The sequence below is a fragment of the Dipteris shenzhenensis genome, chromosome 23, assembly GCF_047967505.1.
Source record: "Dipteris shenzhenensis isolate YYH24624 ecotype China chromosome 23, Dip_SZ_1.0, whole genome shotgun sequence".
Taxonomy (NCBI): domain Eukaryota; kingdom Viridiplantae; phylum Streptophyta; class Polypodiopsida; order Gleicheniales; family Dipteridaceae; genus Dipteris; species Dipteris shenzhenensis.
This window is the reverse complement of record NC_141618.1, coordinates 4759828-4783209: the sequence shown is the minus strand read 5'-3', so window position 1 is coordinate 4783209 and position 23382 is coordinate 4759828. Positions and strand designations below refer to the sequence as shown.

Genomic DNA, 23382 nt, shown 5'->3' with positions numbered 1-23382 from the left:
CAGTTTCTACTCCTACTGCAGCCATGCAGAATGCAGAGTTATGGCATGCCAGATATGGCCACATGCATTACAACAGCTTGATGACACTTCAGAAGCACTCTATGGTTGATGCATTGCCACCTCTTGAGATACCTCCTCCACATGCCTGTGAAGGGTGCATTTTAGGCAAGATGCACAGATTCCCCTTCAAAAAGGATGGTTCAGTTAAATCTGTCCGAAAATTACAGCTTATACACAGTGATGTATGTGGTCCCATGAGGACTCCATCATTGGGTGGTCATCTCTACTTTGTTACTTTTATTGATGATTCCTCCAATTTCACTTGGGTCTTTGGGCTGAAGCGCAAATCAAAAGTGTTCATGGTGTTTAAACACTTTTCAGCCATGGTTGAAAATGAATCTGGACTCAAGATACAGACATTGCGCACAGATAGAGGTGGGGAATACTTGTCTGCAGATTTTGATGCTGTTTTGTCTGCAGATTTTGATGCTTTTCTGAAAGGCAAGGGTATTGTGCATCAGCTTACAGTGAGGCTGACCCCTCAGCAAAATGGCAAAGCTGAGAGGAAAAATAGAACTCTTATGGAGATGGACAGATGTATGCTGAAAAGCAAACACATGCCTCGCAAATTCTGGCTTGAAGGTCTAATGTGTGCCAACTACATCTTAAATCGGTCTCCCACTAAGGCTTTGAAAACAAAGACTCAATATGAAGTCTGGAATGGGAGAAAGCCTTCAGTGGATCGTTTCCATGTCTTTGGATGCCAATGCAGAAAGCAAGGGGTACCGTCTCTACAATCTTGCTACACGCAAGATCATTGTCAGTAGAGATGTGATATTTGCAGAAAATTCAGCTCACACTCAGACTGAATTTCATATGCCTTCTTCTTCAGAGGATGTTTTTGAGGGGTTGCTACCCATTGCCTTGGGTTCCCCTGCTGATATTTCTGATGCAAATCAGAATTTACAGCCACCTCCCGATGCTCCAGTTCAGCCACAGGATGTCTTGCCACCTCCACAGGCAGTGGAACAGGTGGTTCAGCAAGAAATTCCAGACATACATGCAGCAAAAACAGTCCCAAACTGGCTGTTACAGACTCTCAGGGAGAGTAAGATTGATGCTCCATTACCTGGCAGGACTCGCACTGCAGTAAGGCACATGGAAGGTGCTAATTCAGTGGAATCAGCATATGCAGGTACTCTTCTCTATGAGGAGGAGCCTGCAACATTCGAAGAAACAAAGGACAATGTGCATTGGATGAATGCCATACACGATGAAGTGCAGTCCATTCAGAAAAATCAGACTTGGGATGTCGTAGACTTGCCACCAGGTAAACATGCCATTGGTACACGATGGGTTTTCAAGGTGAAACGGAAGCCAGATGGCTCCATTGACAGATACAAGGCAAGGCTGGTTGCCAAAGGCTATGCTCAGAAAAAGGGCATAGATTATGAGGAGACTTTTGCTCCTACATCCCGGATGACCACCATCCGATCTGTTATTGCAATGGCTGCACATTTTGAGTGGAATGTTCATCAGTTGGACATTAAAACAGCCTTCCTAAATGAAGACTTGTTGGATTTATGTCAAACAACCTCCAGGTTTTGAAATTTCAGGAAATGCACTTCAGGTATGCAAGCTGAATAAAGCTTTGTATGGGCTGAAACAAGCCCCTCGTGCATGGTATGCCAAGATTCATGCCTTTTTGACCAGCAAGGGGCTGCACAATAGTCCTACTGAGAGCACCCTCTACATCAAGAAGGATGGGGGGGAAATTTTAGTCATCATTCTTTATGTCGATGACTTACTGCTCACAGGGTCCAATGAAGATAATATTGCAGATTTCAAAGCTGGTTTGCAGACCAACTTTGACATGTCAGATTTGGGGCTGCTTCACTTTTATTTGGGGATCCAATTCTCTCAAGAGAGACGTGGCACTGTTATGTCTCAATCCAAGTATGTGCAAAAACTCTTGGACAGATTTAACATGCATGATTGTAAGCCCATAGCCACTCCCATGGAGCCGGGGCTGAAACTCACAATGCATGATGCATGAGAATCAGTTGATGCCACATTTTACAGTCAGGCTGTTGGGTGCCTCATTTATCTCTGCAACACTAGACCTGATATTCAGTTTGCAATATCTCAGGTGAGCAGGCATATGCACAGCCCAAAAACTATGCATTGGCAGGTAGTTAAGTGCATCTTCCGTTATTTGCTGGGCACGAAGTCTTTTGGCTTGTTATTTCCCAGGGAGGGCGACTTGCAGATGCATGCCTACAGTGATTCAGATTGGGCTGGTGATTATGACACTAGGCAGTCCACTAGCTGAATTGTTTGGGTAAAGCTTGCATTTCCTAGCTGAGCAAGAAACAATCTACAGTGGCTACCTCATCATGTGAAGCTGAGTACAAGGTAGCTTTCACAGCAACAGTTGAATGTGTCTGGCTGTGTCGTCTATTTGCTGATCTTCATTTGTCATTGGAGGGTCCTTCTCCAATTCTCACTGATAGTCAGAGTGCCATTGCAGTGGCAAAGAATCCAGTGTTTCATGCTCGCACGAAGCACATTGAGGTTCACTATCACTACGTCAGAGAGAAGTTGCATGCAAGAGAGATCAGTATGATCTTTGTGTCCACACATGACAATGTTGCAGATATTTTCACCAAAGCACTTCCACGTGAAAAGTTTGAGGCATTTCGCAGTGCCCTGAACTCATATCCGTTTGGTGATTAACCATCCTTGTACATGACATTGGCACTGCAGGGGGGTGTTAGAATTATAGACATAATTCAGCAGTGACCAATGTAATTTAATAAGCTAGTTAGGGGCACTTTTCCCTCTTTAAGAGGTTTTTCCCCCTAACCGCAGTTAGTCCACTAACTATGGTTAGTGACTACTAAGGTTTTGTCACTAGGACAAAACCTTATCTCACTCCTTCAGTTGTATCTCTCTTACTCTCATCTATTTGCATCTAAGCTTTCAGCTCTCACTCTCTCCTGCTTCTTGCTCTCAATTGCTCTCTCTCTCCCATTCTCACATTATACCACGGCTAAGTGCTAACAAACCCCCCTCCATGGTATGCCTGAAGTATCTTGGAAATATCTCAAGAGTATCTAGTTGCACATATTCGTCTCAAAGGGATATAGCAACCTATGATATGTACAGAGTGATCCCTCACACAATAAAAGAAGCCAAGTGTAAAGCATGTTAAAATGCCTCAAACTTGGGCCACGGTAAAGCTTTCGTGAAAAGATCTGCCAAGTTGTCCTCGGTGGGAACATAGGATAACTAGATGTCTCCACCAAACAATCGCTCTCGAACATAGTGATAGTGGACTTCAATATGCTTTGTGCACGTATGAAACACTGGGTTTCTAGCAACCGCCAAAGCACTATGGCTGTCGGTGTAGATCGTAGTAGAGTCGGACTGAACGATATCAAGATCTACAAGTAACTTGCGAAGCCAAACGCTCTCTACTGTAGCTCTGAAAGAAGCTACTCTGAAAGAAGATGCATGAAGCTCCAAGCACAAAACAGATGCCGCTGTGTGACACCCTAGTGTCGTAACATCCTCCCCATATAGAGAAACGATAGGGTTTGCAGTGGAGCGATAAAAAAGTAGACAATACTCAAACACAACTGAAGAACGGAACTCAGAAAACATAGTGCCTGTCGGTAATATGAAAAACTGAATACAAGAACCTCAAGCTGTCGTGTCTCAAGGACCGTGGCTGAGGTGAATCAGAAAGATGATTCCATGTAGAGAAATTGTAGAAAAGATAGCAACAGAGGGAGCGTAACGCAGTCCTCCGTGTAGCTCGATGATTATGAAGATAAAGAGTAGATCTGGAGCAGGAGGGGACAGATCTGGAGCAGAGGAGCAGAAGAGACAGATCTGGAGTAGGATGGGACAGATCTGGAGCAGAAAGGACAGAGCTGAAGCAGAGGAGCAGATCTGAAGAGGAGAGGTAGAAGTGGAGCAGGCGGGGCTGCAGCAAAGCATGGAGGAGAAGCGGAGCAGCTGCAGGTCCTGTCCTATCTCAAGGAGTGTGGGGGCAGATGCCTTTATAGGCCAGACCTAGCTGGTCAGCCAGCTGGTCGGCCAAACCAGCTGGTCTTTCTAGCCACTTGTTTGGCTGAGGTGGCTGGCCTGTGAGCTGTTAGATTGCCCCAGAAATTGGGGATTTTTAGTTGCTGAATACCCCCTCTCAATTGCCAATTTGGAGGGGCAGACATTGTGTGCTTGGAGCTTCGTGTAGGGAGATCACAAGAGGAGTGCCCTTGCAAGGGAATTGTTCACTTCCTCAAGTGTCGGAGTTACACGTATGATACCATATAGAAATAAGAACACTGTGAAGCTTGAGAGAATAAGCCACCCCCTCTCACCGCCGAAAGGTGGAGGAAAGAGCAAAGGTAAAGAACAAATTTGTCGTAGCAGCACTGATAATCCAGAGAGGTCGGAGCTGAACAGTGAGCCAGTGTGTGTCCGATCTTGGACCTCGGGAGAGAGGAGTCTATCCCCGCCTCCATGCAGGTAGAAGATTCGAAACAACAGTCGTCTAGACACATCTGATGAGAAAGGATCCCGCCTAGGGAGAACTTGTAGATCCTGGAAGTCGATGCCGATGGAGATCTGGTAGGGGTGAAGGATCATGACCTCCTTGTTCGAAGAAATGGGGAGTGTCAAGCCTGAAACCGAAAAGGGAGGGAGGGATGGGTGTAGAAGATGGAGGTAAGAAAGGGAGGGAGGGATGGGAGTAGAAGATGGAGTTCTGAAAGGGAGGGAGGGATGGAGTTCTCTCCCTTAGTGCGCAGCAGAATGAAGAGGAAACTGATATGTTCATAGGAGTGATGCTCCCCGTACCTATGGCCTCCTTGAAGAAGCGGGATCTTTAGATCACCAAAGATCTGGGGTCTTTAGATCACCATGGCTCTGATACCATATAGAGAAACGATAGGGTTTGCAGTGGAGCGATCAAAAAGTAGACAATACTCAGACACAACTGAAGAACGGAACTCAGAAAACATAGTGTCTGTCGGTAATATGAAAAACTGAATACAAGAACCTCAAGCTGTCGTGTCTCAAGGACCGTGGCTGAGGTGAATCAGAAAGATGATTCCATGTAGAGAAATTGTAGAAAAGATAGCAACAGAGGGAGCGTAACGCAGTCCTCAGTGTAGCTCGATGATGATGAAGATAAGGAGTAGATCTGGAGCAGGAGGGGACAGATCTGGAGCAGAGGAGCAGAAGAGACAGATCTGGAGTAGGATGGGACAGATCTGGAGCAGAAAGGACAGAACTGAAGCAGAAGAGCAGATCTGAAGAGGAGAGGTAGAAGTGGAGCAGGCGGGGCTGCAGCAAAGCATAGAGGAGGAGCAGCTGCAGGTCCTGTCCTATCTCAAGGAGTGTGGGGGCAGATGCCTTTATAGGCCAGACCTAGCTGGTCGGTGGGCCTGCCAGCTGGTCGGCCAGACCAGCTGGTCTTTCTGGCCACTTGTTTGGCTGAGGTGGCTGGCCTTTTGGCTGGCCTGTGAGCTGTTAGATTGCCCCAGAAATTGGGGATTGTTTAGTTGCTAAATACCCCAGTCGCTGTCCGTGAATGCATGCAAAACAAGTGGGACTCCTGAACCATAGAGTAAACCCAAATGATGCGTGGCCTTCAAGTATCGAAAGACCCGCTTCACTACTTGCCAATACTTTGTACTAGGCTTGTGCATGTACCTGTGCTGAGCTAGGAAATGGCATACTGAAGATCAGACCGGGTATGACAAAGGTATATGAGGCAACCAACAGCCTGCTAATAAAGTGATGCATCAAATGGCGGACTTCCATCCTCGGAGGAGAAAGGAAAGCCAGGCTTCAATGGAGTAGAAACTGGCTTGCAATCCTCGAACTAGAAGCGATCAAGGAGCTGTCCAATATACTTGGATCGACTCATGCTGTCCGCATCGGCCCGCACACATCACTATACACAAGGTGAAGCTTCCTAAATGCACCAACTGTCCCATCCTTTGGAAATGAGAAACGGTGCATTTTGCCCAACAAGCATCCCTCACAAACATGTTTAACCGGTGCATGCATAGATGGGAGAGCAACCACCATGTTTTGTGAATGCATTTTAACCAAGCTTCTATAGTTGAGGTGACCCAACCTCGCATGCCATAAGTGAGATTCTGAAATTACAGATTCAGCCACCAAATTTGCCTCTGTAGCAGGCTATTTGTCATAAACATCAAGATGATATAGCCCAGAAGAAAGTGACCCAATAAGTACTATGATGTCATCGTACCGGTTGTCATACACGGCACATCGATAACCATCAAAGAGAACCCGAAAGCCATTAAAGGGTATGCAATGGAGATGAGATTCTCCTTGATACCTAGGACAAACAAAACGTCCATGAGTGTGATCGTATCACTTGAAACTGAAGTGACCTCAACCTGGCCAATCCCTTTCATGGGATATGATGCATTGTTGGCACATGTCACTGTGCCACCATGTGGAGCAGCCCCCAATGTCTGAAAGAGTGATCTGCAAGAAGTGATGTGCTTGGAAGAATCAGTGTCAAAGCACCAATCTGACTTAGAATCTAAGACAGACAAGGCTGTAGCATGCCTCTCTGGATGGTACTGGCATGTCACCATGAAATCCCACACATGGTGAGTAATGTTTGCTGCCTCATGACCATGATCTGGGGGGGCAACACTAGTAGTGACAGCAAGTCCCTTTTGCTGCTTTTTCTTTTCAGAAGTGATGCACTTGCGACATTCAGAAATGTCATGTCCTCGCTTCCGGCAATGATTACAACGTTTGTTGTTTTCTTCTTTGCATCAGACGGGGCAGAACTGGATGAGTGTCCAGCAGTAGATGAGCCTCCAGAAGGCTTGGGTTTGCTGTAATTTTGACCGTTCTTTCCCTTATTTTCGTGATTAGCGTCAAAATCCTGATTTGCAATTTCAGCTCTTCCTGTAGGAGAAGGGAAACAAGCTGGTCGAAAGTATAAGTGTTCGGATTGCTCATGGCAACCAACCTCAACGTAGTAGCAAACCCCTGGTAGGACTCAGGGAGTCAACCTCAATGTAGTACCAAACCCCTAGTAGGACTCAGGAAGTCCATTGAGTGTCGTGGACCCTACCTGAGCATCTGAAATAATTTCATCCACATTAATGAGCTGCTCTTGAAAATCCTTGATTTTTGTGATGCATGCATCCATGCTGTCCCCCTCTTCCATTTTGACATTCTCCAATTGCCTGTGTAAGAAAGCAACACGTGCCTCATTGTGAACCTGGTAAAGGGGAGCCAAGATGTCCCACACAGCCTTTGATGTTTTGCAAGACCGAATGTGAGGAATGATATGTCTCTTGTCTGAAAAAGCAATGATAGAATGTGCTTGGGCATCTCTACCATCCCATCTGGCATCTTCGGGTGTAGGAGGTGTGGCTGGAGTAATAGTAGATCCAGAGGTGGCTGTAACAGCTCCACCAACGGCGGCAGTAGATCCAAAAGTGGTTGTAGCAGCTGCACCAGCTGTAGCAGTAGCAGTAGCAGTAGCAGAAGTGGATGCCACAGAGGAAGGACGAAGATCCGATCCAGAGACAATACCCCAAAAAATTTTGGCAACCAGCAAATGTTTCACCGTGTATGATCACATGGGATAATTGGGTCCATCGAGCTTGTCCTCAGCTGAGAACATACCCATCCAATCGTTGCTTCCCATGGCAAAAATAAATCCCTGAAGGAAAAATGTGCGCTCAAGAGTAGCCTCAAGGCTTTCACTACAAAATGAGCTGGCTGTCCAAAAATGACAGCAAATGCTGAGCTGTGACCACCAAAAATTGACTGCTCAAACAATGAGCTAAATGAACGTGCTGTCCCCAAAAATATGACCTGCAAAACAATATATGTCCGGTCAAAGGAAAAATATCAGCCCAAAACAAGGGGCAAATGTCTGCAAATGTATCCAATGATCAATCGAGTTGTAAATGTCCGAGGCTGCTATACCCAAATTGAGGTGAATAAGGCAAATGTCACTGCAATGGACAGCAAATCTGGATGTTAGGCGCTGGTCCAAAAGCTTGTGCATTGTGCAATTGTTTCATCATATTCTAGCTTTGGTCTTCGGGATCGTTGTGTGGGCTATGGCAAATACGCATCCAATGGACTTTTATGTGCAGCAGCCTCAGGAGCTGACGCCAATTTGGGTGTCACACAGCTCAACGCTCGGAAAGTCTTCCTCCAACCAGCACAAAATGGAGGCGTCATCGATGTTCCTGCTCCTAGCGCTAGAGATTCGTCTACCTGTTCTTTGTTTAGTTGTCCTTGAGTTTGCACTAGTGTTGATGTTGCCAAGCGATAAAGATTGCTCTAGGAGCTTGCGTTGTGCTCTCTCAGTGACTAGCTTGCGACAATAGCTCTGCCTATCGACGTAGGCGTGCATTGGAATGGTGCTCTACGTAGGAGAATGAAGGTGAAAGGGAAGCATGTTGGAAAGGTCACCTCCCCATCTGTAAGCCCCCAAATGAGGAGAGCCTGGGGGAGGGAGACCTAGAGCAGAAGATGCCCAGAGAAGAGAAAGAAAGAGGGGGCTGCCACATGGGCAGCACCTCGCAGCAAACCAGAGCTTCCGAGGGTGCATCAAAGGAGCTGATGTGCAGGAGAGATGGCGGGGCATCAAGCCTTGGATCTGGCCTGGCACGAGGCGACGGAAGAGCAACAGCAAAGAAGCGAGGGTGGAGGGCCTGGCAACAACAGAAGGCAAGGAAAGGGAGGGGCTGCAGTGCACAGCACCCTGCCCTTTATAGGGCGAAGGAGCTGGCTGGTCGGCCAGCCTGGTCAGCCATAAGGCCCGGCCCAGCACACAGCCCCAAAATAGGGGGCGTGGAAGGGGCCAGCAAACCAGCTGGCACACAAAGCAAGGGGGCTGGGCCCCCACTTAAAGGCAGGGGGCACGGGCACACAGCCCAACAAATAGGGGCTTGGTGGGGTGAAATTTATGCAGACTGAGTCAGCTAGGAGGCCTGCTCCAGTCAGCTATTTTGGCCAGGCCTTGGAGCCTAATAAAAGGGAGGCCTAGTGCCTCATTCATATTATCCGGCAGGTCAGCCATCAGAGGAGCAGCAGGAGCAGCTGTACACACACCTTCAGGCCTACATCCAGGAGACAGAGGAGTCCAGGAGTTGCTGCAGACTGAACTCATCAAGGGCTGGACCTTGGCTGTCTTCTAGGGCAGCATGGAGCTGAGATCTGGACAGAGAGTCTACACACGCTCGAGGTGGAGCACTCGGGCTCAAGTTCTAGAGATATCCGGCAGATAGTAGAAGTACATGGTGGTAAGACCAAAGGACCACGCTTTGGTGGAACTTTGGATCTATCTCTCTTTGTATTGTGTCCATAGTTTTGGACGGAAATATATATTCTTTTGGTAGCTTCTATATCTGGCTGGATCATTGTCTATTGATGAGTCTACACATCTATTTGAAGCACATAAGTTTAAGTCTGTGATTCCACTCCCCACACACACTGTGTGAGCTCCTAGGATATTCTATCAGTCTTCCGCTGTGCATACCCTTTCGTGGTTGATTTCTACCATGGTATCAGAGCCCAAGTAGAAGGCCCACAAGTGTGGGAGCCTCAAGGCAAGGACCTTGCTGAAGGACGACCCTAATTCAAAAGCTCTTGGCAATCGACTTCCACAACTGGGCGACAGTGCCCTTGCGAGGAGGATGACTCAGGTTCAATCAAGTGCGTATGGAGTTTTGGTCTACAGAAGGTTGAGTTTGCTTTTCAATTTTGTTGTGTGGTTTAGCTGCAGAGATGTCGATTTTAGAAGCCTCTTCAGCCCCTTCTCTCCCTTCCTCCTCCCCCAGTCGATTCCTTTCTTTCACCATCCCTAACTTTGGAGAGCCTCGGAAAACAGAGGGGAAAAATTATCCTATCTAGAAGGTGAAGATCCGGAGTCATTTAGTGACTCAGGAACCATGGAAACAGACAACGAGAGCCGAGGTGAAGCCAGAGGATGTGATGGACAACAATGAAAGGATACTCATGCCAATAGATGTAGAGGAGCTCAAAGCATGGAAAGATAGAGATGCCCACACCCTGGCATGATCATAGGGACTACAACGGACTCTGTGCTTCCTCACTTTCAGATGATTAACATGTCAGTAGAGGCGTGGGCCATTATAATGGATCTGTATGAGACAAATAAGACATCCCGGATCTTGCTTCTTCAGCATCAGCTCTACAACTTGGATATGGATGAAGGAGATTCAGTACATGACCACTTGACAAAGGTCAAGGTGGTGAGGGATCAACTAGCATCGATTGGTCAAAAGGTAAACTCGTGCCAAGACACATGGCATTTAGGGAATTTGGTTTCTTAGTGGCCTTGAATATAATGGCTCGTTTGAGACCCTCCTCTCGTCCCTCTCGGGATCTTTTGGGAGAAGAGAGAGGCTGCAGCCTAGCTATGGGGCGGGTTGGGATCGTGCGCCCAAGGCTATCCACATGGCTTCTTTTGGGAGCCAACATGGCATTAGAGTAGGTCTGTCCTACGGACTGTGCATGGAAGTTGTCGTGTCTGCAACACGTGGCGGCAGCTAGTGGTGGATTGTTGCAATCCATGCGGCAATAATAAAAGTGAAAGGCAATCCCCAACCAAATCCAAGGCCACATGAGACACACCGTATGGGGCGAAGACGCCCCAAAGTCCACGCAACTAAACAAAGACCAACTTGCCACAGGTAGCTGAAAAGCTCACTAAGCCACGGCATAAGTGGCCTCAACACATGAAAAAGAGTTGCATGCTATTATTATTCATGCATTGAGAAAGTCGAAGCATTATCTGTATGAATCTACTTTTGTGGTCTACATGGATAACCTGTCTCTAAAGTATTCTTACAACACTTCTAATCTAAGGGGTAGGAAAGCTCAGCGGTTGCAACTTAGAGCAAAAGGGAGCTGCTGGAGAGGCAAGATGGTCTCGAAGCAAGGAGAAGAAGTCAAAACGTGAGCAAAAATGCGAGAGGAAAGAGAAGGCTCGTGGAGCTTTTTGTAAGAAGAGAAGGGTGGTTGAGATGAACCACTTGGCCCCCATGTAGATGATAGTCTAGCATGCATTCCGGTTCTCCTTCAATGCTTCCAAATCCCACCAAACCTTGTGGGTGACCCCCAATGAAGCCTTTATTGCATTCTAGGGGGCCCAAGATGCCCCAACCTTAAATACATAAAAACATCTTCTCGAAATTTCTACCTTTGGACACTCCTTTGGCATGAAACGTTCCTTTACAATACGGCTCCCTCAAATTCCAAAAGCCCCAGCTTGATTTCATTACTCCTGTTCAATAAAAATAGGAATTGAGGAAATTCTAGGTGCCATTGAGCTCTTATATTAGCTAAGTGTAGCTCCAAAGCTTCTTCCTCTACTCTAATATAAGCTATGGGTAGCTCCAATGCTTCTTCCTCTACTCCAAGAAAGCATGTTAGTGACTGCCCACCTCATTGACTGACCCAAGCTAAAAATAGCAGGTCGGAAGATTAATCCCTGTCAATCATTTGGAACTTGATACTCTTGAAGAGCTTCCTTGTTCTTCCCATTGAAAATGACATTTGGTGAAGTATTATTACATTGGCTAAAGTAAGAGATCATCCATGGCCAATTTGATTCCGTCTTTCAAAAGTGGATCCGACCACCTTCCTTGGGCACCTTGGATCTTTACCCTAGACCGAGTTTTTATCACTCTCCTAGAGTAAACTGCATATTGCATCAATTTGATCAATTTAAAATCCTTAAGTGCCAAGATCCACGTTTGAAGTTAGTTAATGGAGGTCCACCAAGTAGTCTCACGAATCGGGTAACGGAGCCCGAACCAAGAACTACAATCTCTGGATTTGGTCACTAGAGGCCTAGTACACACCTTGGCCTACATGTCTCTCTGAGCGCCAAAACATGAAGGCGCTAGATAGCCTAACTTAGTGCACAAGGGTTTTCAGGTGTATGCCAGTACCTTGGAATTGACAAATCAACACAAAACAATCCATAAGGTGGCTTCACCCCATAGTTATAATTAGAGTGGACATTGAATCCCCGACCCACAAACATATATGTCTAATTCAAGAAGAACAAAATAAAGTTAGTTTTTTTTTAATCACTTAAAATAGGATTTTGTTTTAATCTAGACAAAGCACAGCCATTGTTCAAGAGATGCGATCTCCAAAAGCAACAGATCTTACCATTCTGTATGAAATCCTGACTCATTACCAAAAATCAAGCCATACTAAGGCAGCCATCACTTAGCTACAAGAAAATTCTTGTAAATCCATGATGTCCACTCTTGAGGTTAATTTTGTTAGACTATCTTCCGGGCTCATTTAGGGTACCAAACAATTGGACAAATGAATATAGGAAATGAGTGTAGTTGTGACCATGCATGCACAATTCAAGGACACAAGCATAAGTGCATTTGCATGCACAGTGTGTGCGTACATGCGTGTGCACGCGCGCATGGGTATCTTCTGCAGCCTTTATTGCCTATTCCCCAGTTCTCACATGATAACAAGTTAGCTGACTGGAAGTTATGTCCCAAAGGGCTGAATATGCGCCTTGTGCCTATAAGCAAACTCACCTCTATGACAACATACAGACTTCTGCAGCCCTTGCCGTGGATACACACTCATGCAAATTATTTATGGCATATGCAAAAACCCCTCTCTTGGTGGTCAAGGAACTTGAGTATTTTATGGAAGGCCAAGCTACCTCTCAAACAAAGACTATTTCTTTGGCGATGCATTACTGGAACATTGCCAGTTGGAACTACTTTGGTTAAGAGGAAGATAGCTACTGCCACAGCTACCTGTTTACGATGCTAGGCACATGCAGAGCATAGTTAGGGGAAACGGAAACGGGGAAACGGGGAACGAAAACGGAAACGGAAACGTTTCGGGATTTCTGGGAGGGCTGAAACGAGGAAATGCCACGTCAGCAAGGGAGGTTTAGAAAAGGGAGTTTGGAGATGAGAACACACACATTTAGAATGCTACAGCCTACAGCCTACCTGTAACTTAAAAGTTAAAATATAGTGCATAATACTTACCACATGGCACAATGTCACTTAGAAGTTAGAAGTTAGAACAAGTTACAAATTATAACTTAGAACTTGGAGCTTATAAGTTAACTTAGCAATGAGCAATACATATTACAAATATAAATGACAAATCTGAAATCAATGAGAAAAGCTGAAGATTGACAAGTTACAAAATGCCAAAGGCAATATAATATATGATTCACATATTATTATGTCTCATTGTCAAGAGTCAAGACTCAAGACTCAAGAGTCAAAAGTACAAAATTCAGATTCCCAAAAGCCTAGGCTCTAAGCCTTAAGGCCAACCGCTACATCACTGATGATATGATCAAAATCCATAATGTAGATTCTCGAATCTAGATAGCTCAGCTGCTCAAGAGTCCTCCTCCTCCTCCTCCTCCTCCACTGCCATCTCCTCATCGTCGTCGTTGTCGTCATCATCCTCCCCCTCCTCATCATCATCAGTGAGAGTGTCATCAGGCTTATGAAAACCAATGAACTTGTCATGAGTGTACTCTTGTCTCATCCTGTTAAGCAAACGCAAGTTTGCATTAACAAAGACAAGATCGTTCGCCTTGTGTGCTTTGAGACGGTTCCTCTTCTTTGTATGGATGTGGGCAAAGCTGCTCCACATGCGCTCACAAGAGGAGGAGCTACAACCCTGGCTGAGAATCCGAATGGCAAGCGCTTGCAGCTGTGGGGAATCAGCTCCATAATCCTCCCACCATGTAACAGACCCAACTCGAAATCTGAAATTTGAAAGATCATAAAATTCAGATATATGGCAAAGCTTATGAAATCTGAAAATTATGAATCATTAAATAGTAAAATTTAAGAATTTAAATGAGTTAGGATTACCTGTCATGCTGGGCATCTGGCCATCCAAATATGCCCTCCTTATTGCGGTAATTGGCGAGCTGGTCCTTCACTGTCCGGCGAGCCTCTGGCATTTGCACCATCTTCTGAAGAGTGAGGCTCCAACCACGGACCACCTCTGCATCACTTTGTTGTGCAGTTGCCTTGTGTTGAAACTCTGGGTCCAACATAAATGCAGCCGCATGAATGGGAGAGTAGTACTGATTCCACCTAGTCACAGCCAACTCCTCTAGCTCTTTCAACCTGTGGGGATCTTTCTCTAACACTCTGATATTTTCTATCATACGATCCATCCCCTCATATACCTTGCCAATAAAAGGCATGTCTCCATCAACCTTTTTTAGCAACAAGACAATCGGCTTACACAAGTCATACAAGTGTGATGCATCAGCCCAAAAGTCATCGCTGCCTATGCACAAATCGTACACCAATATCCCAAGAGCCTGCTTTGAAGTGGGCCATGCATCCCACTGTGGGCTTGCCACAACCTGCTTAAGAGCAGGTCTCATTTCAATGAGTCTGCGAAGCATCACATAATTGTATGCAAACCTTGTCTCTGCATACTTCAAAAGCTCCTTCCTTGCATAGGTGCGATACAAAGAGAAAGAAAAATGATGGCGTGTAATGAACCCAACTATCTCTCTTGCATTATCAATTACAATTTTTACCCAAGGTAATTTGCCAATGTCTTTCAACAAATTATTCAAACAATGGGCAACACAAGAACTCCATTGAATATGGGGGCACCTTTGTTCCAATAATGCACCTGCAGCCCTATTGGTATTTTCACCATCTGAAACCAACTGCACAACATTAGACGGGCCCACATACTCCACTGCATCTGCCCACATCTGCATCAAAACATTTGCTGTTTTTTGTTGTACTCCGCACTCTATGGAGTGTATGTACAAAGAAGATCCTCTGCAATATGCCAAAATACCCTCTAGTGATCGACTACGTACATCACTCCAGCCATCTGCTACCAAAGTGACCCCATACTTATGCCATTTCTCCTTAACAGGCTGAATGGCCTCATTAACTGCCTTCACCTCATCCTCTAGAAGCTTTCCCCTCAATGCATCAAAAGTGGGAGGGGTGTATGTGGGCCCAAAGGCTGTAATTTCAGTCACCATCTCCTTGAAATAAGCAGACCGTGCCACATTGAAACTAATCCCATTCGAGTAAAAGAAACGGGCCACGGCTGCATCTATTTGTGCCTTCCTTTGTGGATGCCATGCAGTATAAAGGGTGCTTTGCTTTCGTGTAGGTGGGAGAGGTGAAGGAGATGCAATAGGAGTAGAACCTGTAGCTCCAAGAACATGTGCACTCCCAGAAGATGAAATTGTAGTAGCAGCAGCAGAGGGAAGAGGACTCCTTTTTGCAGTAGCCATATGAGCACCTGAAGTAGCTCCTCCACCAGTGGATGCAATAGTCCTAGCTTTCTTCGCGGAAGGAAATGCCTCGACCTCTCGTGCCAATCTTGCTTTCTCTTCCTCGGATATTTCAGTGCATATTGTAATCCCCTCTCCCTTGATGCCAAGAAGATGGGCCTTCACCCTATCAGGAATCCCACCTCTTTTCAATCCACAACGCCTGCATATGAACTTGCGAGTGCCTCCTTTCTTGGAGTCGTAGCCACCCAGGAGATCGACTTGACTCCACCAAAAATCTGATTGGGTGAATTCTACCTCCAAATGAGACTCAGGGGTAGGGTGTCTTGAAGCCATGGAACTTTGGAAGCTTGTTGCTTGAAAGGGGGGCTGAAACTGCAAAGAGAGCCAAGGGTTGAAACTTGAAAGAGAGGGCTGAAGCCTGAAACTTGTAAGTGGGGCCTGAAAGAGGAGGGAACAGAAGGCTGAAAGAGAGGGCTGAAAGAGGGGGCTGAAGGAGGGCTGAAGGAGGGCTGGAGGGGAGAAGATGATGATGGAGGGCTGAAGCAGGCTGCAAGAGAGAAAGGAGAGGAAAGGAGTGAATGGGGCTGAAGGAGGGCCCCTAAACCTTGAGGATGGATGGACTCTGGAGAGAGTATGAACTATGAGGCTGAAGGAGTGGAAGGAGGCAAAAATCGGAGGCAGAAAGGCAAAAAACGGGGCTGGCGGCGCATCTCGCAGGATATTGGAGACCTGGCAGCATCTGTTGTCTGAAACGAGACGTTTCAGGTCTCTGAATCCCGTTTCAGGCTGGCTGAAACGTTTCAGCCAGCCGTTTCAGGGTCCCGAAACGTTTCGGGCCCTGAAACGCGTTTCAGGAAACGCCTCATCTCTGAAACGGTGTTTCAGGCCTAACTGGGCTCTGAAACGCGTTTCAGCGTAACTGTGATGCAGAGACAATACCACACTTATTATGGTTTCGTCAATGCTCCAAGCTTTTGACTGCAAAGATTTCAAGGTTCTTATGTCTCAAATTCTCGAATACCACATTTGGGAAATTTTTTTGGCTTTTTGGCAAATGTCCTACTCCATTGCGACCTTATTCTCTACTCCTTCACTGGATTAGATTTTGGGCTCTATGGACCTTTTGGACTGAACATAATATGGCATACTTGCACAAACACTTCCATCAGCCCTATGAATTCTTCAGAGCTTCCTTAAGGCAATCTGTTTATGATGCCTGTAAGAAAGGAGATCTAGACACGTCCTGCATGGAGATAGTTTATTTGTGTTTTTAATTTGGGCTCTCCACTTTTAGGAGAGTGTCTTTGTATGATATTAATCTTATAATACAAGCCCATGGAATTACTAAAAAAAAAAGTGAGAGAGAGAGAGAGAGAGAGGAAAAGATTACAGCAACTTTGGACCTATAAAGTACCGCTTCGGCAACACGTTTTCTTTTGGCGAGTTCTTTTGGGAGTGTTTCCATCTGGACAGCTATTAGCTCATCGACGCATTGCTTCTGCACTTTGCCACACATGTTCTGCTTCTTCGGAGACTGTGCCTCACTTGTTTTGGCATTGTCCGTGCTCTCGTGAATTTTTTGATCTGCTTTGACAGCGCCTACAAGCGAGATTCCCATCTATTCCGTTTGGGAAGTTCTTATGGCTATTTGGGTTCCTCCATCCAGACTGAAGTTTCATCTTTTCTTCATTTGGCTTCGCTACTGGCATAGTTACCAGCCGAAACGGAAACGGAAGAAACGGAAACGGAAGAAACGGGAGAAACGGAGTTTCCGGGCCCCGCCGAAACGGAAACGGAAGAAACGGCAATATGATACAATTTATGTATAAAAATTTATTTTTTATACATAATATAATTATCAATAGAGTGCAAATCATACATAATACAAATTACAATTATCTATACTTGAAGGCTGAAGCTTCAGGCTTCAGCCTTCAAGCATCAATGCATCATTCATGATTCATGCCTCTATGATTCTAAATTCTTGAATGATGCTTCAATAATCTGAAATCAACATGTATCATGAGTCATGACTAACAAGTTTGGCATTACAAGAATCTGAAATTTAGAAGTTTGAAGTACTTAAAAGTTTAAACTTAGCACACAAGTTGAAACTTGAAACTTGAAACTTGAAACTTGAAAGTATTCAATGTCCAGACTCCATAGATGATCATGATTCATGGTCCACAAATTTCATGATCATGATTCATGACTCATGACTCATGAGCCATGCAAGACTCAAAATAAAAGCACTCATGGATGATATAAAAAAACAGCAGGACTACTGATCATCTGCATCATCCATGGCCTCCTCGTCATCGTCATCCTCTGCGTCCTCAGATAAGTTCGAGGCATCTGTGTCACTGTCTGAAGAAGAATCATCAACATCAGGATCAGGACCATCGGGTGCAACTGAAGTACTAGCACCATCTCCAGATGGTTGAGTGTATGATCGTGTGTGGTGTGCTGGTGCTGACAGCTCCTCATACAACATGGTGTATATGTCCAGCTCCTCCCGTGGGATATCTAGGTATGACCTCCATCTTCTCCACGTCCACCTTGTCTACATTCACTTGGCGAGGTTCGGGGCAGCCGGCGGTGAACTCAAGGAGACGGAGGTTGCAATGACAAAACACCAACCGCTCCAATTGAGCCGTGCTCAATCTGTTCCTCTTCTTTGTGTGAAAGAGGGCCCAAGTGCTCCAGTTCCTCTCACAAGGACCGAAACTGCAGTCCTGTGAGAGAACACGTATAGCAAGGCGTTTCTGCCATAAGCCAATTAAGCCGAGATAAGCATCAGGAACTTGATAACTTTAAACATATTTGTAGTAGATAAAACTTCAAATTACTTAACGACTAAGCTCCAACTAGTGGCGTTGGAACTTGTCTCTTAGACTCTTACCAAAGTAGGAGTACAGTTGCCATATTTCTCCCACCAGGAGACAGGTTGCAACTGTGTCTCTAGGAGCCTAGCTATAGGTCGACCAAAGGAGAGGCTGTGATTGCGGAACAATAGAAGTTCATCCTCCAGTCTTCGTTGCATCTCCAAGTCACCACCCGTCCAATTTTGTAGATATTGTTGCATCCCCTCCTCCAACTCGTCATTCTCATATTGCTCTTGACTGCGCCAGAGCGGATGCAATACATGTGCCACCGCATGGATTGGGCGGTGGAACCAATTCCACCGTTATTCCATATAGCACGGATGGACTCAACCCTAAATCATGCCACAAGAAATTAGAATGCATTATGCATGCAAAATTCATAGACTATAGATAATAGTACATACATAATATATATCTGAAAATTCCAGGCTTCATGATAACAAATTGCCATTTAGTAACTGCAATAATTATACATATTACAAAAGTAAAAAGTCTTACTTATCAGGCGATAGGGAAGTGTTTCTGTTGAGGGCCTCTCCAATCTTGTCCATAAACTCGTACAAGAGCCCTAATGTGCTTCCCTCCATGTGTGTGATGCGAAGCACCGTGTAGATAGGATTAATCAATTTGATTAATGCCTCCGCCTGATTCCACCAAGACTCATCCATGATCATGCGAAAAAATTTGATAGACTTTGCTTGGCCTCTATCATCCCAATCTCCCCACTCCCGAGACACAACCGTGCGCAACAAGCCCTGGCGCACTCGCAGAAGCCTCTCCACCACTATGAACATGTAAGCAAACCTTGTGGTTGGAGGTTTCAATAGCTCAAGGTCACTGTAAGCCGATAGATGCTGAGGACTTTGGGTCTCTTCGTGACAAACTTCACGATACTGCGGGCTGTGGAGAAGATGGCATCAATCCAAGGTATCTTCCCTAGGTCCTCGATCAAAAGATCAAGGCAATGTGAGGCACAGGGTGCCCACACAATCTTAGGGAACTCATCTTCTAACATGGCACCCATTGACACACAATTGCTGCCATTATCTGTCACCACCTGCACCACATACTCAACACCTATCTCCATAATGGCTGCCCGTAAATGCTCCCAAATATACAGCCTTGTAATCACTGTACCTGCAGTGGAAGCGTCTATGGCTCTCAAGAACATGGTTCCCTTGCAAGAAGATACTAAAATATTGTACACATTCCTCTTGCGTGCATCTCACCATCCATCGCATAAGAGTGTGCATCCATAGTTTTTCCAAGTCTCTTTCAAGGGCTTCATTTGGTCTTCCACACATTCCCTCTCTCTTCTTAGCTCTCTTGTCCGCAAGGCCTCATATGTAGGCCCTTCCCATTCATAACCAATGCGGCTTACGGCTCTCATGGCCTTCCTCCATCGTGTAGTCTTCGCCACATGAAAGGGTATTGCACATTGTATGAAGAACTTTGTGAGCTCACTAGTGGCCTCCTTCACTGCTTGCTTTTGCAAGCGTGCTTGAATGCTAGACCTTTGCAGTGATCCTCTTTTCCCCGCACTAGCATCCACACTAATTGATCCATGTGGCAAGGGTGTTCTTGTGGCACTAGGACCTGCGCTCGATGTAGTTGATGCCCCTCTACTTCTCTTTGCAGAACCCAATGTGCTGGCATCATCCAATGGCTCAGTGTCAACAGCCTCTTCTTCATCTTGCAACCCTTGTCCTCCACTTTTTGCAGCCAAGGCTGCCATACGCGCACGCTTCCATTCTGCTAGGCCACCTTTCACTGCAGTAGGCACGAACTCACAAGGTCCTACATCCTTGCAGGGAACACCTGCTAGATGGTCTTTTACCCGTGTGACAGACCCCGTCTTGCTTATGCCGCAATAGTTGCATCTCCACTTCTTGGAGCCACCGCCTCCTTTATAACTATCCAGGAGGGAGACATGGACCCAATAAGCATCTCTCGGCATTGAGGAGGATGGAGAGCTCAGAGGTCACAAGTGACTCGTCAGAAAGGATGGGAGGTAGACTGCAGAAGGAGGATGGAGAGATAGAGGTAAAAGAGGATGGAGAGGATGGAGAGGTAGAAGTGAAGGAGAATGGAGAGGAGGAGGATGGAGAGGTAGAAGGTAAGATTAAAGAGAGGATGGAGAGAAGAAGGATGGAAGGATGGAGTCAGGAGAGCAGGCTGCCAAGGATGGAGAAGATGGAGCAAAGGATGAAGAGGATGGAGAGAGCTCAGAGAAGGATGGAGGTGAGGGCAGGTCCAAGAGCAAAGGATGGGATGGAGAGAGCTTGAAGGATGCTGAAAGGATGCTGGAAGGAGGCTGGAAGGAGGCTGAAAGAAAGCGGGAGGCGGCGAAAAACGGAGCGGCGAAATTCTGGAAGAAAACCCAGAAAACCCGTTTTTAGGGTTTCTGGGAAAACAGGAAAAACGAAACGCCGTTTCTTGACGAAACGGCGTTTCCGTTTCTTCCCACGAAATGTGCGTTTCGTGCAACTATGGCTACTGGGCACTATGGACTTTATGGACATATAGGAATTGTAAAGTCTTTGGTGATCCTACTTTCTCTCTGTTTGGCTTTTTTAGGCTTTCTCTGCAGCAATCTTTCTTTGATTGCTTGTAGACCCGCTGCATAGATCATGAGGTCTTTTTGGCATATACTGAAATTTTCAGTTGATGTAATTGTAGCAGCTTATTTTAAGGTTGCTACTCATATAATATAATCAATCAAATATTTCACCCAAAAAAAAAAAGTGTGTGTGTGTGTGTGTGTGTGTGTGTGTGTGTGTGTGTGAGAGAGAGAGAGAGAGAGACTGAAAATGATAAGATAGGCGCAAGGCATAATCCAAATCCTATGGAGACCGTCCTCAGGCCCAATTGGACATCTTTTATAACAGTTTCTAGTTTTGAGTAGTAGCTGTCCTGCTTTGGAGAGCTATGAATGTACTCTTTACAAAAAAGTGTGTGCGCATTAGGGCTTTTCTTTTCTCTTTTCCCCTTTTCTTTTTTAGACGGGAGGGGTCGGGCGCGGGGGGATGGAAAGAGAACCTTGTTGTACTCAAGGTCCCAGCATTTGACTTGTTTATCATCACCCGCAGAGAACAAGTAGGGAAATCTCGGACTGACTGCAAGGCCTGCACATTAAAAGTTCCTTTGAGTCTGAGAATTGAAAATGTATATACCTTCCTATTTGCAGTAACAAGTTTGACCTATTTGTAGTAACATTATCATGCATGGAGAGGATTGATAACATCACATACAAAGCTCAAACCATGAATAACTCATTTATTTGGGGGCAAAGGGCCGACCTCAGCCATGACAAAACTAGCATTAACAGGTAGCCTGATTGAATAAGGTTGTTACTCCCTAGGTCAGTTAAATCTGCTTGAAAAAAGATTTCCATCACTCCAGCAAGCTTCATTAACAAACCTCGAACTTGTTCAATATGCCCAGTCAAAGTGAGCTTCAATTGACCTGATCCAACATCCCAGATCTGCAGAAACCAACCCAATACATTTGAAAGAGCCCAGTGTCTGCTAGATCTGTCAGAAAATTAACTTGGCACAAAAATAAGCCAAAAATTTTGTCCAGAGGCCAGAACAAGGTACAAACTACAAGCTGCAGACCTTTATAGTTCGATCTGCCGAACCAGTGAAGAACAACTCATTCCCAGGATCAAATGCTATTGATCGGACCCATCCAAGATGACCACTAATCACCTGCACATTGCAAGTGCCACATAACCAAAGCAAAACATCACTTAAGTATGTGTGCTGAAAATTGAAAATGTACTAATATCAATTGCCTGCAAGTTTCAGTATTAACAAGCAAGAGGCCATTGGTCAATTTAGTATTTAAAACTTTCTCTGGCACAACTTGACCCAGTGCTTGTTCATTTTTCCTTTATTCAGTCAAACCTGCCTATTTTATAAACCGAAAAGCCTACCACGAACAGAATATTATACTGCATAGCTTTACTCATCACAATAAAGCCGGTAGCAAGTACCTTGAAAAAGAGAATTATATTGGAAAATAAACCTATGAAGCAATGACGAATCGGGGATGATGTGATCTCACATAAACATACCATCCCATTCATGTACAGTACATATTGCATGAATTTTTTACGTCTAATTTCTATACATTATACATACACACATACATATAGATGACATGCTTAGGGGATGATGAGTCCCCCAAGCCATAAATCCACCATTCGTCGGTGCTTTTTGACTTCTTTGTGACTGCTTTGTGACTGGTTGAGGGGGTGATGAGTCCCTCAAGAAATAAAGCCACCAATAGTAGGTGATTTTTGACTGCTTTGTGAGTGCTTGAGGAAATAATGAGTCCCCCAGCAATAAAGGCATGATTGCCTTGTGACTGCTTAGGGGGATGATGAGTCCCTGAAGCAACAAAACATATGCATATAGATGCATATACATATACATATACATATAGGGGGGGGGGGGGGGGGTTGCACGCGCACGCACACGCACACGCATACATGTATGTATATGCATGTATATATACATTCATACATATACATGTATATATCCAGGTTCAGCTCAACCGCTTTTCAGGAGTACCACGTGGCACCAATCAATTAAAGCCATTTCTAGTGACCAATTCTTGCATGCACCACCAGGGGTGTATAGAGACATTATGCTCCGAATTTCAGGTAGAAATGTGACATAAAATAGGTAATACTTCAAATTTTCGAAAGGAAATTGAACTGAAGCAAATCTGAACCACACTGGAGGCAAAACTGAGTAGAACTGAACTGGAACGATTTAAACAAATGGAAATGCATCCAAACCTTTGTCAAGGTGGTAGACTTGTAATTTTGACCAAGATTGAAAAGCGCCGATACCACTTGGGAAGAGCACCCAGCCAGCCAACAAGAAAGGAGAAGGGAGGGGGAGGGGGAGGGGGAGAGGGAAAAGGAGAAGTAGAAAGATCCCTGTTGGATTGTGATCTCAGAATAATGCAATGCCAGCATGCTATTTCTAAGATGATTTCTAAATGAGGGTCCCCATTTAGAGTCCCTGGTCTCTTATTACATGTGACATGTGACATCCAACCACAACATGTACGGGATAAGACCACATGGCAGTCTAAAAACACTTTAGCCTTGATGAGCCTATACCTAGA

At 45.3% G+C, this 23382-nt stretch overlaps 2 protein-coding genes across 2 annotated transcripts in view; both read right to left on the bottom strand.

The window, feature by feature from the left end:
* LOC147886896 (protein pleiotropic regulatory locus 1-like) overlaps window positions 1–23382 on the bottom strand; it is an 89859-nt gene that overhangs the window by 49819 nt on the left and 16658 nt on the right. Inside the window, exons 7-9 of the mRNA XM_087394159.1 lie at window positions 21858–21950; window positions 21661–21724; window positions 21280–21365 (exon numbers count right to left, since the gene is read on the bottom strand). Of these exons, the coding sequence (XP_087250285.1) occupies window positions 21280–21365; window positions 21661–21724; window positions 21858–21950 (243 nt within the window). The remainder of the gene's footprint in view (window positions 1–21279; window positions 21366–21660; window positions 21725–21857; window positions 21951–23382) is intronic.
* On the bottom strand, window positions 13459–21203 carry LOC147886897 (uncharacterized). Its single transcript, XM_087394046.1, has 4 exons — window positions 21179–21203; window positions 20036–20145; window positions 13944–15649; window positions 13459–13834 (listed from the first exon to the last, which is right to left on the bottom strand). Exons 1-4 carry the CDS (start codon window positions 21201–21203, stop codon window positions 13459–13461), a joined length of 2217 nt encoding a protein of 738 aa, XP_087250172.1.